At 40.0% G+C, this 14,562-nt stretch overlaps 2 protein-coding genes across 3 annotated transcripts in view; one reads left to right on the forward strand and one right to left on the reverse strand.

Annotated features, from left to right (window-relative positions):
• Positions 1-137: 137 nt before the first annotated feature.
• vps4b (vacuolar protein sorting 4 homolog B) lies at positions 138-14,361 on the reverse strand. 2 transcript variants are annotated; one of them, XM_077556731.1, is made up of 13 exons: positions 13,994-14,361; positions 10,202-10,313; positions 9,665-9,765; positions 6,356-6,467; positions 6,098-6,242; positions 5,948-6,006; positions 4,471-4,590; positions 4,251-4,407; positions 3,999-4,147; positions 2,013-2,094; positions 1,709-1,928; positions 1,461-1,601; positions 138-1,383 (listed from the first exon to the last, which is right to left on the reverse strand). In XM_077556731.1, the coding sequence occupies exons 1-13, from the start codon at positions 14,012-14,014 to the stop codon at positions 1,282-1,284; spliced, it is 1,521 nt and encodes a 506-aa protein (XP_077412857.1). In that variant the 5' UTR covers positions 14,015-14,361; the 3' UTR covers positions 138-1,281. The 2 variants fall into 2 exon arrangements, with proteins under 2 accessions (XP_077412857.1, XP_077412858.1); XM_077556732.1 differs by lacking the exons at positions 9,665-9,765; positions 10,202-10,313; positions 13,994-14,361 and adding an exon at positions 7,704-7,913.
• LOC144043286 (laminin subunit alpha-3-like) overlaps positions 8,835-14,562 on the forward strand; it is a 119,013-nt gene continuing 113,285 nt past the window's right edge. The window contains exons 1-2 of the mRNA XM_077556728.1: positions 8,835-8,864; positions 9,224-9,273. Of these exons, the coding sequence (XP_077412854.1) occupies positions 9,233-9,273 (41 nt within the window). The 5' untranslated portion in view covers positions 8,835-8,864; positions 9,224-9,232. The remainder of the gene's footprint in view (positions 8,865-9,223; positions 9,274-14,562) is intronic.

A 14,562-nucleotide genomic window follows, 5' to 3' on the forward strand; every position in this document is an offset into this window, starting at 1 on the left:
ACAAATCCCACCATGCAAACTTGCACTTGCGTTTTGGGCGGCCTGAGTTGCTGCACAGACTCCTACTTGGCAAGCGAGGCACAAATTTTTTGGGACCCAAAAAATTTGAATTAAACATTTAAAGATAAGCCTTCACATTTACCGTATTTATATTTTATTTACATTTCAGAAACGAAAAAAAAAAAACCCGAATACAACACGTAAAAATTGACCTCAGGAACAAATGTTTTTATGTTGGTGTATAGTGTAAAGAAATCCCCCTTCAAAACGCAAAGGAAAAAAAATCGAGTAGTTTACATTCCGTATAAGAGTGTACAGGAGATGTGCAACTATTATACATAGTGTAGTGACAACGCACTTGGATGGTAAAGCACGATGACAAATTGAGACAAACCCATACAAAAATAAACAGCTTCTCTAGAAGGCACAGTATGCACAGCGTCACTTTTAATTGGTGATGTATCTATTTGCCGCAATGTACAAACAAGCTTCCAATTTGGGCTTGTTACGTCAAAATTCACAATCCAATCCAACTTCGACTTTATGTAAGGCTTTTTTTTAAGCAGTTAACTACCAGCATCAGTTCCGATATTAAATATGAAAAATGTCCAGTAGGGTGTGATCAAGATGAACTGAGTGACAAAAAGCTGCAGAGTCCTTGTTTCAAATAATGCTGGTCTGGCACCTTTGGTGATCCATTCAACTGTGAGAGTGGACTGACGATCCCAACCTAGGCTCTAATGTAGCTCTCATCGAGTGTCTCATGAAGTCTAAAATGCCTGTGCTATATATACACCACACTGAGATTATGAACACTTAACAAGAAATCCAATGCTGCTTCACTTCCCACAGCCTATGTATGATACCACAAAATACAGTATAATATAAAATGCGTGTTGCTTATTTATACAAAACAGAGAAGATGGGCCCTTTATTGATCTACAACAAGAACTGTTAGTGCACAACCCTGGTCCAAAGCAGCAGCCTGGGTTGATTTGCCACTTTAGAAGTCCAACACCCCTTTAAATTTGTCATGAATCATAAATTTATTGTATTTGGAGAGGAATGAGTGTCAAAAGTCGTTTTGACAGCCTTCCTGTGGTAATCAAACTGTCAGAGAAAGAGTGAGAGCAAGAGAGAGAGAGAGAGAGAGAGAGAGAGAGCATTTATCTTGCTCTGGTGATGGGCTACGATGAGACGGGAAGAGGAAAAACAAACAAACTGTAAATAGAACATTGCAATTCTTTTGCTTTGGTTTGGCCTGCTTCAAAAAAACTCAAACTAGCCTTCCTGTCCAAAGTCCTCTGTGAATTTTTTCAGTTTTCCCAGATCCTGCTCATTGACGGTGGGCTTTGTGTTGGCCAGGGACCTCAGCATGTCAGTCTGCAAAGACCCCAATCAATAAGAGTATTATTTCACCAGAACAAACGTGTAAAAGGCACGTCTTGATGACGCCTCACCATGCAAACGATAGGTTCCAGAAGCTTCTCTCCGGGGACGTCAATCCATGTCATCTCGACTGCGTTGGGATCGCCTGGCGAGCAAGGCGTCAAGAGGTCGTGTTCAATTATTAGGGGATCCGATCTCGATGGTCCATTCACCTTAGGAACCACATTCAATTCAAACATAATGTCAGTCAGGCAGAAAGAGTATATCAACCCTCAAACAATAACATGATCCAAAAAACAAACAAACAAAAAGAACATACCCTTTTAAAGTGTGTTGCCGCTTGGACCTTTCTAACGGGTTGCATGAGCGCGTCTCTCACAATGACACTGATATCCGCGCCAGAGAAGCCGTCTGTTTTCTTGCCCAAGGTGACAAAATCTGAATCTGTGAGACTGTTGGGGGTGGTGCCCAGGTTAAGCTTGAACATGAAGGCGCGAGCGTGCTCTTCTGGCAGGGGAATGTAGATCCTCTTCTCAAATCTAACACGGGTTGATTGAACAGAGGTGAGTGGACGAGGCGCGTGTTGTGCGCACTATGCAACTCGCACCCGTTGCAGTCATTACCTTCTTCTGATGGCAGAGTCTAGGGTCCACGGAATGTTTGTCGCCCCGAGTACCAGCACTCCTTCATTGTCATTTCCAACGCCTGTAATCAGAGTACAGTACCTTGAAAGATTCTGAAAAATATTCAGGGATATCTTTTCGTCAATATTGCGATTGAATATGCTTTAAAAAAATTATTATTATTATTTTTTTAAACAAGCAATAAATTACTCTATATTACAATTAACAATATCAGATTTATTATCCCTAAATGTTCTGGTCTTATAGGTTAGGTTTACTATAAAAGGCAATTGATCCATGAATTAATACGAGTTTATTCATCTACAACCTTGACTTAAAGTCTTTTCAGATTTCACGATGACGTCCTCACAAAATTCTACTAAACAAGTTAGATGGCCTGACATAAATATTTATGGAATTCCAATTTTTCTTTGGAGCTCATTTGAGCTTATCCGCGAATCACCAAATGTTATACTGTCATACTTGTTGTGTTGGTTGTGAAGCAATAATGAGACTTGGTTTGAGTATCAGATTAACTCTTAGTAGAGTCACACGTATCCTTACGCTCCTCAAGCCTATAGTACGCTGCGTATCACTCCGCCTAGAGGTAATAAACTAGTTCCAGTAACATATCACAACAATACTTCAGGTTGTCAAAGTATGAGCCCTTGAATTCACCCAAAATGGCTGCTCCAAACTAAAATGGCCGACCTTCTTTTTGGACAATGTTCCTTAAGACTTTTTTTGTCCTGTTATCCATGTCCACCTAGTCTCATGTTGCATGATAAAACTGGTGTTGGGGCCAATCATTCTGCTGTTGATTTGAGTTTCAGTTACGTATTCAGGACTCCCTAAACTACATAAACAAAGACTCACACCTATGGACAGAGAAGCTCCACCAAAGTCAGAGCTGAGATTCTAGACATGCCGCTAACGAGGAAGCCAGCTCTAACACGCATTCAGCATGAGATCTAATAGCCAACCTCTCAGGGAAATCCCTTAATCCTAACAATTTTTGCATGATGCAAAACGTCACAAAAATGGCCACAAAGCGAAAGAAAGCCTTGTAAACTATGCTTCTATTTATAGCGCAGCAGTAGCATTTTTTGCTGCCCCATGTGATCCGGTTAGCAATCCATTGTTAACATTTTACCGAGCGATGGAAAGATAGGGAGGGGTGGAGAGCTGTCAGTCTAAGCAAAGGGAAACATTGGCGAGAAATTCAAATACAAGAGGAATGTTTGCTGCATTTCTAATATGTTTACTAGTCACTTGTTACTTCAAAAATAATCAGCAACAAAAATGTGTTTAAATGTCAATCCGTCTCAAAATACAGTTGAAACCAAGTTTAGATACACTTTATAAAAAAAGACTCCCCTCCCCCCTCCCAGTCTGACATGGAATTTGACTGAACCTTTTCCTGTTTTACGTCAAATTAGGATGACTAAAATGAGTGAAGAATCATAATTAGACAATATTTCATTACTGTCTATCTAGTCAGAAGTTAATGTACATTTCATTAGAATTTGGTAGTTGGTACCATACACTTTGAACCGTATGACTTGGGTATCCTTCCACAAGCTACTGTCAGTAGCTGGCAGGAATTTTGGCTCATTCCTGAGTCCTGACAGAACTGGGAAGCCAAATTTGTTGGCTGCCTTGCTCGCACATGCTTTGTCAGGTCTGCCCATACTTTTTCCAATCGGACTGAGATCAGTGTTTTGTGATAGCCAATCAAAAATATTGACTTTGCGATCCTCTTTGCAACCAGTGTGGCACTATTACTTCGGATCATTCATTGGCCCTTTTGGAAGACCCATTTGTGTCTACCTTTTACCTTCCTGGCGGAGATTTTGGTATGTTAATTCAATATTTTCACAAAATATTGTTTCCTCATGATGCCATCTACGCTCATTGCAAGCACGTTAATTTCTGACAGAACTCGTTTCCTTCCTAGGCAGTATGATGGCTGGGAATTCCCATTACCTTGCATCTGCACCAGGAACTCCGTCTTGATACGTCGCGCCGCCTCGCTCTCGTTCTCGCTTCTGGAGCCGCAGAGGGAGTCGATCTCATCAATGAAGATAATGGAGGGCTTGTGTTCCCGCGCAAGGGCAAACAGATTCTTAACTAACCTAGATGACAGAGATAACGCATTCATGATGTGAACATGCACTGGATTGATCATAATTTTGTGTTTTACTCTGGCCTTTGTGCTTTGCTAATAGTGGAACTTACTTTTCACTTTCTCCCAACCATTTGGATACAAGATCAGAAGAGGAGACCGACAGGAAGGTCGAGTTGTTTGCCTCTGTGGCGACAGCTTTAGCAAGGTAAGACTTTCCTGTACCTGGAGGTCCAAAGAGCAGGATCCCCCTCCATGGTGTTCTCTTTCCTGAAATCACAAAAGCAGTGATTGGAAGTAGGAACACCCAAAAAGATGGTCTGGATACTGTACCTGTAAACAGATGAGGGAATTTGATTGGGAGAATCACAGCTTCTTTCAGGGCCTCCTTGGCACCCTCTAAACCAGCAACATCATCCCACTTGATGTTTGGCTTCTCCATTACAATTGCACCTAAAAAATAATAACAATAATAATGACGGTAATGCTTGAATAGCACATACAGTCATTGGCCAGAACATTAGGTACAACAACAAAGCATAACATGAAGCCAAAAAACTGCTTGGAGAAAGCAACGTAACACACAAACTTAGTATACCGAAAAACCACCAAATTTGAACGCAGAGAAAGTTTTAAGCAACCCCCTTCGCTCCCGGCTGCTTTACTGGATTTTGACTAATTTTGCCAGGCTCACAGAATATTGTCTTCAATTGCTATAAAAACATGGAACCTACCAAAAGAAAGATTAGAGTCTCTTCTTTCATCAGGAAAAAAGTACAATTCTAACTGTTTCCGTTTTGCAGCAATTAGCATTAGAATATAGCTAAGTTTCATCATTATTCACAAATCTGTAGAAAACACTGGGGACAAGAGCTTATTTCAACATGGCCCTAGTTGATCTCTTTTACTCTGCTGCCACCTGTTGGCCGTTTTTTGTAATAACTACCATTGCTTTAAGTGATATATTCAGGTCAGAGGCTGCATTAAAGCCTTCTGTATGCTTTTGCATTAAAAAACATTAAAAAACATATAAATACCTTTTTAGGACCATGGCAATATTTAAAATAGAATATTTTCTCGATGTTTTAGGGAGCAAATGAGTTAATTTAAAGTTCAATTAGTCTTTAAAATTCAAACAAAATTTTCTAAAGTTCATTTGTGACATCACACAAGACAAAGCAAATCTTTTAAGACTTCAACTCTGAGTATCATAAAGATGAGCTCCACAAGTGCTCTTGTAAATTGAACTTGCTGCGCATAGTGTAAGTTCTGGCTGCTCAGGACATTATGAGCCATACAAACACTAAATAAATAATTACATATTGTACAATAAGCAATGACGATCTAGATAACTGCACGATTTGCTTAAACAATTCCTTTTTTCTCTTTTCCTTCACGTTAAGCCTTTTATTTTGTCATTCTATTCAATCACTAGAGGTTTTGTTTTTGTTTTATAGGGCTACTTGCATACACTAGACAACACTCGTAAAACCTTTAAAACACCTCTAGGTAACAGTAGCCTTCTGCCAACACTTTTCTGTTCTCTATTGTGTGTCTGCTGGGCTTCAAACGGCGAGCAGTCTTACTTTATTTCAGTATTACTTGGGTATTTAAACAATATTTAAATCTTCCTTGCACATATAAAATAATGTTAATATTCTACTTAAAATAAGGCTCAATGATGGTGATAATTTGAGCCTGGAACAAATTAATTAACTATATTATTACCTATGGGATAAACAGTTTTGATATTAGAACAATTTGGAAGTATCACAAATAGACAAAAACGCAAAAAAAAACAAAAACAAACCTGAGAGTTGATTCTGCATTTTCTTTTTCTCTGGATCATCACCGTCATCGCTGTCATTCCTGAGCAGACAAACCAATAGAATCAACAGACTGAAAATCTTTAGTCTGACCTGAATGGATCCACACATCATTGCCCCACCCACAAACGCACCCTTTGTCATCAGACTCTTTGACAGGTTTAGAAGGCGCAGCTTTCTCCTTCTTTTTCAGATACTCCTTCAACTTCTCTGCCCGGTCCAAATATTCGGCACATTTTGCGCGGATGCTCTGTTTAGCTTTGTCACCTTGAGCTTCATCTGGGAAGTGTCCAGAGAACATTAGACAAAAATGTAGAAACAGAACACGACTTTTCAAAACGTTGCCATCGATGCAGGCTGATTTTAAACTAATTTTGCAATTTATGGCTTACATTTGACCACATGGAGGAAGTACTGTACAGCAGCCTGATACATTCGCAGAGCCTCATCATAATTCTGAGCTTTATCCTCTTGAGCCGCCTTGCTGGCGAGATCGATGGCTTTCTATGAACAAAAACACACAAGAGAGCAATACATTGAAAGTTTTTATACATGCCAACAAGAGGACTTAATTAGAGGATTTTTCCTCAAAGACATGATCAACGTATGTGTCTGAAAGACTATGCTGAGTGATCAGCCTGTGGTTCGAGATGAGTTATGACTTACATTTCCTCTCAAAACTGCTTGGAAAATATCCAGGGACAACATAGCAACAACATGTTCAATTGCTTGCAATTGCAAATCCATGTATGTGCGGTCAAGGCTGATTTGGGCTGAGCCACATAATGTAAATGTGACATGAAATATTGTGTTGTTCGAAACAATAAAAATGGGAAGGCGAACATTTTGAAATCATGAGTCTGGACGCCATGTGGCACCATGCCTCCTCTCATAGGTCAGTCTTGGTACCAATAGATATTGTTATGCAAGTGATGCGCTGTGGCTGTGTTGATTACCTTGAATACACACAGCGATTTTCTCCGGTCATGTATACTGGAATCACAATGTTAAAAATCTGTACGTGTTCCCCGCTTTACTGATACTTCCACAAGGATACGCAACATGTCCAATCACAATTTGAACTTCAGAACACACGCTTATTTACAAATACCATTTAAATAGTTGGGGTTCGTGTCGTAACTGACGTCACGGACTGAAAGGCACGCACTGAAAGGCACGCAGTGGTTCCGTGTGACATCAAGGTAGGAGTGCCAGCACCTGACGACGCTGTCCACTTCCTTTTGGCCTCTGTTTTTCTTTACAGTGCGACTAAAATGCTATCTTTATACATAACAGCCCGTCCATAATGTTATTACAACAATGCGCCTCTCTAATGTAAAAGAGGAATGGAGTCACGGAACAGGCCAAAAACAACATGCTAGTAGCATCGTTAGCCGCGCTGTCACCTTAAGCTCTCGGCAGTAACGCACTGTCGGATAAAACATTCAAAAAACATTGTTATACTCTTTTATTAGGCGTAAAATATTTGATAGTCGACACTTTTAGCTGTCAATAAACGACTTTCACCAAATAATGTCAAAATTAGCAATGGCTAAGGCAGCTAAAATAAGGCTAATTAGCAAAAAGCCTTTCATTTCTTTTCTCGACAATCGTCTAAATAATACAAGGAGCTTTTCAAATAGCAATATCCCAAGACAAAACATCAACTTAGATCAATCTTGAAAATCGTCAGTTACACCCCAATCCTTTCGGAAGCTTCGGGTTTGAGCCTTCACTTACCTGTAAATTATTGTTGGTAGCCATGAGGGCTGATCACTTGTCCTATAGCCGAAACGCTCGAGAGACCTTCTTTAAAATTTAGTTTATAAGTAAACTGGTCGACATATAAATCTAGTTGCTCTTTAGCTTGTTTTCGTTTCTGAAATCGTCCCCGACTTGTTTCGAGGACGGAACTTCCGCATTGAAAAGCGTCTACTTGCGCACTGGGAATGTGATGACGTCACGACGTAGCCGACGCTCGGGCCACGTCACTCAAGTTTTTTTGTTTATGTTTTTTGTTTTAAACTTTAAAAACACACCGAAACTTACGTGATCTTTTTACTTACCCTCTTCTTATTGTTGGGTTGCAAATACATTTATTTTAAGAATTGAACTGTGACAAAGCATAGCATACATTATTGAATCGTACATTTTAACACATTATGTTCATCGACACACACCCACACACACACAGGCGCCGCACAGTGTCCCGCTCCAAATGCCTACAAATGCGCCATCCGCACCGCACGCATCCGTGCCCACCGGCGCGAACTACTGTACATTAAAATGCTCAGTTGTTCAACCCGCGTTTGGTGTTCAATGTATCATTCGCCAACGTGTCTTTTCAATTTATATTGTGCTTTGTTAAAATGCCAGTGCTAAATAGGCCTAAATGTAATAATATTATAGTTTTCATTAATTATAATAAATGCAATGATAACAAAAAATTTACAATTTTTTTCGGCATTTCGGTTTTTGGCCAAGCATTTCTCATTTTCAGTTTCGGGTCAAATTTTTCATTTCGGTGTATCTCTACTTTTATATTATTACAATCAGAAGTGCGACTGTGTTAACTCTTTTCATATTTCTTTGTTTTTATCTAGTCGTCTTACTATGACATTCTATTGTTTTATTGCAATGCTCTTATCCGTTTTACCTTAACTCTTTGTATTGCTCTGTGATGTGTATTTTAATGTATTTATGTATAGGGGACTACAGATGCAAATTGGCAACTGCAGCTAGAATCTGGCATATTTACAACTTAATTTGTTGTTCATTAAAGTGCATTGTGCCTTTCAAATACAATGAAAGAAAATTTTCCTCCATTTTACCTCAACAGACTGGCCCACTGGACTGGGGGGTCCAGACCTGTGTGGAAGTAATGTACAAATACTTCTCCAGGTACTTGTACTTGAGTATTTATTTTTCTGCCAAGTTCTTAGTTTAGATTTGAAAACCTACCTGTAAGCCTACCCTCTCTACTTCTTACAAATACTCAACTTTTAATTGGTCACCGATACAAATACCAGGCAAGTACCAATATTTTGATACATAAAATGTCATCCCTAAAAAACAATAAGAGATCATTTCCAGATCCTCATTGTAAAACGGCCTCAAGAAGGTGACCGATACTGGTATCAGTCACAAGTACCAAAGCCTTTAAATAAGACCGGGTATCGGCCCTACACCTGGCATCAGTACCTTTCTCACCCTCGACGCTTCGCCTTAATTTGCCAAAATAGTCTTCTTACTTTTTTCAGCTTCTGCAGATGACGCAACGTGGGGAAAAAAAGGATTTAACTACAGAGAGGTAAAGTCAACCATGGTTGAACTCTTGATTGACTGTCGTACTGCATCTGTACATCTTACCAAGTGTGAGTACATTTACCACCTCTGCGCATGACCAGTATTCTTACTCCACAATATAGTCTATCACTAACCTATGCTTGTGAAAAAAGTCATAATTGAGGGGGGTGAGGGGGTACATTGAGGGCCTAAATACAAAATAATCAGATGAAAAAGAGTAAGTATGACAGTAACTTAGTGTGCCTTGTTGAGCCCGGGACAACTCTTAGGCCGCTGTGCAAACTACCTAAACGTGTCTTTTATAACCTTGAAACCAAATATGTCAGGATGGTTATATGGGATCCATTTATAAAATTATTTTCGCATTTGCACAAGAAACATAATTCTATATTAACCTCTCTATATTCTAGGAACTCTTGTAGCTCTTCTGCTCGGTCCAGGTACTCCTTACATTTGTCTCTGATTTTCTGATTGCCGTCTTTACCCTGGGGTTCACCTAATGGAAAGAAAGACATCATCCTTAGCATTCCATCATGATACATTTTCGTCAATAAATTAGACGAGGTATGGCAAATACAATGAAATGTGAAAATGTTGAACACGACCGCACTTTTGCCTCTTGGCGTCAAGATTCCTCCGCACCCACCCCACCCAAAAACAAAACAAGCAAAGCAAAGCAAACACTAATTAATTCACAAGTTAATAATTAAGATACTCACTGAGCTGAAGTCTCACATGAATTGATGTGGTTTTGTACACCTTCAGGGGTGTTTGAATTTTAAGGTTTGAACATACACAGAAGATTAACAAATCATTTATCGATACTTTAAGGCAATATTAGTGATGCGCAGCTATGTCTGGACGGTGAAAACTAAGTTGGAGCCTTTCCGAACGACATCAGATACAATGCGGTACTTGTCTTGGTGACTCACGATTTAAAATGTGCAGAAAGTACTTGACAGCGTGTTTGTAGGAACGAATGGCCTCATCATAGTTCCCCGCCTGGTCCTCTTGCGCGGCCTTCTGCGCCACTGATATGGCTTTCTGAAAGACAACAATCACTGAAACGCGTTCCTTATTCTTTGGTTTTCATTTTGGGCTTCATACGAGAAGTGAGTTAGAAGCAGACCTCAGTTTGACACTATGTGGTTGTAAAGCACTGCAAACTACAAGCACAATAATGAACATATTGTAACTTTATTTTTTGTTTTGTTAAACAACTGATTGCATTTGGAAGTAGTGGAGTACATAAAAAGTGTAAATTGGACAGCACTTATTTACAATTACACTCCCCTCCAAAAGTTATTTTTGCTACAGACTGAAAGCATTTTTATTTTTTTTTTAAAGGGACCGAACAGCCCGTATCAGAGGGCTCGGTACGCAGTACTCCCGAAGCACCCCCCGGGGAACACGGTCGAACGCCTTCTCCAAGTCCACAAAGCACATGTGGGCTGGTTGGGCGAACTCCCATGCACCCTCGAGGACCCTGCCGAGGGTGTAGAGCTGATCCACTGTTCCACGGCCGGGACGAAAACCACATTGCTCCTCCTGAATCCGAGATTCGACTTTCTGACGGACCCTCCTCTCCAGCAGCCCTCAATAGACCTTACCAGGGAGGTTGAGGAGTGTGATCCCTCTTAGGTTGGAGCACACCCTCCGGTCTCCCTTCTTCAAAAGGAGGACCACCACCCCGGTCTGCCAATCCACAGGCACTGTCCCCGATGTCCACGCGATGTTGTAGAGGCGTGTCAACCACGACAGCCCCACAACATCCAGAGCCTTTAAGATCTCCGGGCGGATCTCATCCACCCCCGGGGCCTTGACACAGGAGCTTTCCAACCACCTCAGTGACTTTGACCCCAGAGATAGGAGAGCCCACCTCAGAGTCCCCAGACTCTGCTACCTCAAAGGAAGACGTGTCGGTGGAATTGAGGAGGTCTTCGAAGTATTCTCCCCACCGACTCACAACGTCCTGACTCGAGGTCAGCTGCACCCCATCTCCACTATACACAGTGTTAATGGTGTACTGCTTTCCTCTCCTCAGACACCGGATAGTGGACCAGAATACCCTCAAAGGTTCACAGAAGTCTAGTTAGAACCGAGTTAAAGCAACACTAAATATGATTTTGAGCCTTCAATTCATATTTTTATAATTCTGCTGATGAAACATTGATTTACAGCTAGATTAATGAATCCTTTGTCATGGCCTGAGGGGGTCTGTATCATTTTTACTGGCACTAAACAACTTTGAGGTGGACGGTGTGAACTCTGCCACACACCAAAAAAACTACAAACATGCAGACTGCTTTACAGCATACGTCTCGGAAATTGAGTTAAACGTCTACGCACGATTGCTGTTATCATGCAGAAACTACAAAACACCCCAAGAAACGAAGATTTTTGTCTGAGGCGACAATAATAATGATGATAAAAAGCCTACCTGGATGTGGTCAAAAGCACAGTACAGGCGAAGCAAGGCGGAAGACGCGGGATTTTGCGGGGACTCGGCTCTTTTTAGAAGGTAGCTCTCCATGCTCAAATAAAAAATAATTATGCTAATGTTAGCTATTGGAAAATTGTGTAGTAGCAATACATAGCCATCAGCTTGATAGTTCGCCTTTCCAGACTGACCCGACCAGTCAAAAGTTCTTTCTTTCTTGTTTACGAATGCTTGTGAATGCATCGCAGGAAGGGAGGCAGTGGGGGCGCAGCCGTTTGTGTGTACAATAAAAAAGGTAAGATTACAAACACTGTCTGCTGTTAACATACTTAAGAAAGGTTACAGTGCGGTATAAAGAAAAAAATAGAAAATAGCCACTGGAAACAATGTAATTCAGATCAACTGCGGACGCCTTGGACGTCCGGATTTCACGATGATCTGCGCTTGGCCTCAAGGGAAATGTGGTTCTTTCAAGGGAAATTAAAGGGAAAGCAATACCGCTTTTTTCCAGAGGTGCCGCCTTGATCAACAAAAAACAAATGCTCATTTGTGCTACGTTAAGGAGGAGAGCCAGTAGATATGAACAGAACATTTGTACTACAATTAATACTTATCCTAGACTGAAAATAAGGTGACGGATACATTAGCCTTTTGGTACACGTACGAAAAACTGAGCACGCTAACGGCTGACGTGGGTCATGACGTCAAGCTCGAGGTCCAAAGCAAATTAATATCAGCAATGTTTTGAATGCATGTACAACATTCAATTGTGTCAATAAAAAATATTAGTGATGTTCCGATACCAATACTGGTATCGGCAGAGGCCCCGATACTGCATAAAACAGTGGTATCGATATCGGTGAGTACTAGCAAGTAACATGCCGATACTAATAATTCTGATGCTAATATAGGACTTTGGATGCAGCATCTTATGTCTTGCTCATGCACGACATTCACTGATGAGCGACATTTTCACTGCATGCCGAGCTAAGATATCCTATTGGCCCTTGAATGCTCTGAACCAATGGCAGGACAGCTTTTTAATGTTGAGGGAAAAAAAACAACTTAGGTATCGGTATGGTATTGGCATCAGCTGATACTGTAAAGCTGGGTATCGGAATCGGTATCGGGGGCCCAAAAATGGTAACGGAACAACACTAAAAAATATATATACGTATATATGTATCCGCAATATTATTTGCACTCTTTTCCATCACTGAGTTCTGAGATCTACACAGTAATAGGGCTCAAAATTATTATTATTTTTGTAATCAGTGTTTTTAAATTGGTGAATAGATTTCATTACGTACATAAAAGGCATACACGCTTACATAAAACCGCAAGATTTGAATGAATGAATGAAAGACGAATGAATGACACTTTCTGACCCCTTTTAACAAAAAATATGTACCTTTTTAATGATGACGCCAATCTGAAATACTCTCATTATGATTTTTACACGCACCATTACAGTAAAAAGACCAAAATAGTTAATACCATGATGTGAATTTTACACTATATCATAAAGCCCTCAGTCTCTGTTTAAAGCAGTTAAGTCTAGAGCAAAAATATGGGATTATGCGGAAGATATTCATTCACATATAATATTACATTTATTTACAAAGAACATGTACATTAGTACAAAATGTAAAACAATTTTGGTTACATCGCAAATGTTTTCAGTCAACAGCAAAAAACTACAGGAAATGGCCTCACTGTTTTAAAACTTTTGGAAGGGAGTGTAGCTGTGCTCTCAATAAATAAATAAATACAATCTACTGTGGAGTACCGTTTTTGTATTCGAGTAAAAAAATGAAATAAATGATAATCAATTAATGTATGTAATGAATTGTACTGAATATATCGTCGATTGATTTATTCATTACATATATTCTGCTGTGCATTATTTTTTTTAAACTACAATGACAAACTATTCTGAAGCTTGCAATTAGTTTGGGCAGGGCAACAAATACGTTTCAGTTATGGACTGCGTAATCTTAGCTCACATTTATTGCTAGGACCGATGTTATGATAAGTACTGTATATGAAATAATACTTGTGAACCTTAAACTACAGTCCACAAAGTACCTGTACAGTGACCAAAAGCACTGCTGTTTCCACAAGCTTCTTGGCTGGTAAACTCTTTTGTTTAATACAAGTACGTCACAATCTACGCACGACTTTTACCAGGTTGATACTGAATATGTGTTGATTTGTCAACTAGATTACCATTAAATTCGTCATTTACGCTGAACAACGAAACAATATTGAAAGTCAACCCTACCTGCAGATTGGTGGGCTCCATGTCGGAGTCCAATAGAACCAAAGAGCAACAAATTCAAACCCTGGTTTGTATTTGTTGAGAATCAGTCACTCACTCACAGATGACAGCGAACTCAAAACAGTTCCTGGCTGGTAAATGTGTGACACAGACGTGCCACAACTGCCACAAGCCCAACAATGCCGTCCAGTGGGTGAGTCACAAGTTGTTGTCGTGCAAATTCCAAGCACTGCTGCGCCTCACCTAACACCCAAACCCATTCAAACACAAATGTTTAGCTATTATTATTTTACTTACAGGACTTGAAAAAAAATAGCACTCGTTCCAAAGCGAAACCGAGGAAGCTCGATCTCGTTTCACCTCGACAGCTGAAATGTGAGGCTTGTGTTACGCCCATTTTTTTTTAAGAAAAAAGAAAGTTATACATGGTTGGGACGCTAGAGGTAGGTAGAGTTCTATTTTTCGACAGTGCTGGCTGGTGACCTACCTAAACGATTTCTTCAAAATATTTGTTTGACATTTGTAACGTGTCGAAAGTCATTATTGGAAAAAAAGTTATCTTACTATAAAAT

Source organism: Vanacampus margaritifer, chromosome 2 (genome assembly GCF_051991255.1).
Source record: "Vanacampus margaritifer isolate UIUO_Vmar chromosome 2, RoL_Vmar_1.0, whole genome shotgun sequence".
Lineage (NCBI taxonomy): Eukaryota > Metazoa > Chordata > Actinopteri > Syngnathiformes > Syngnathidae > Vanacampus > Vanacampus margaritifer.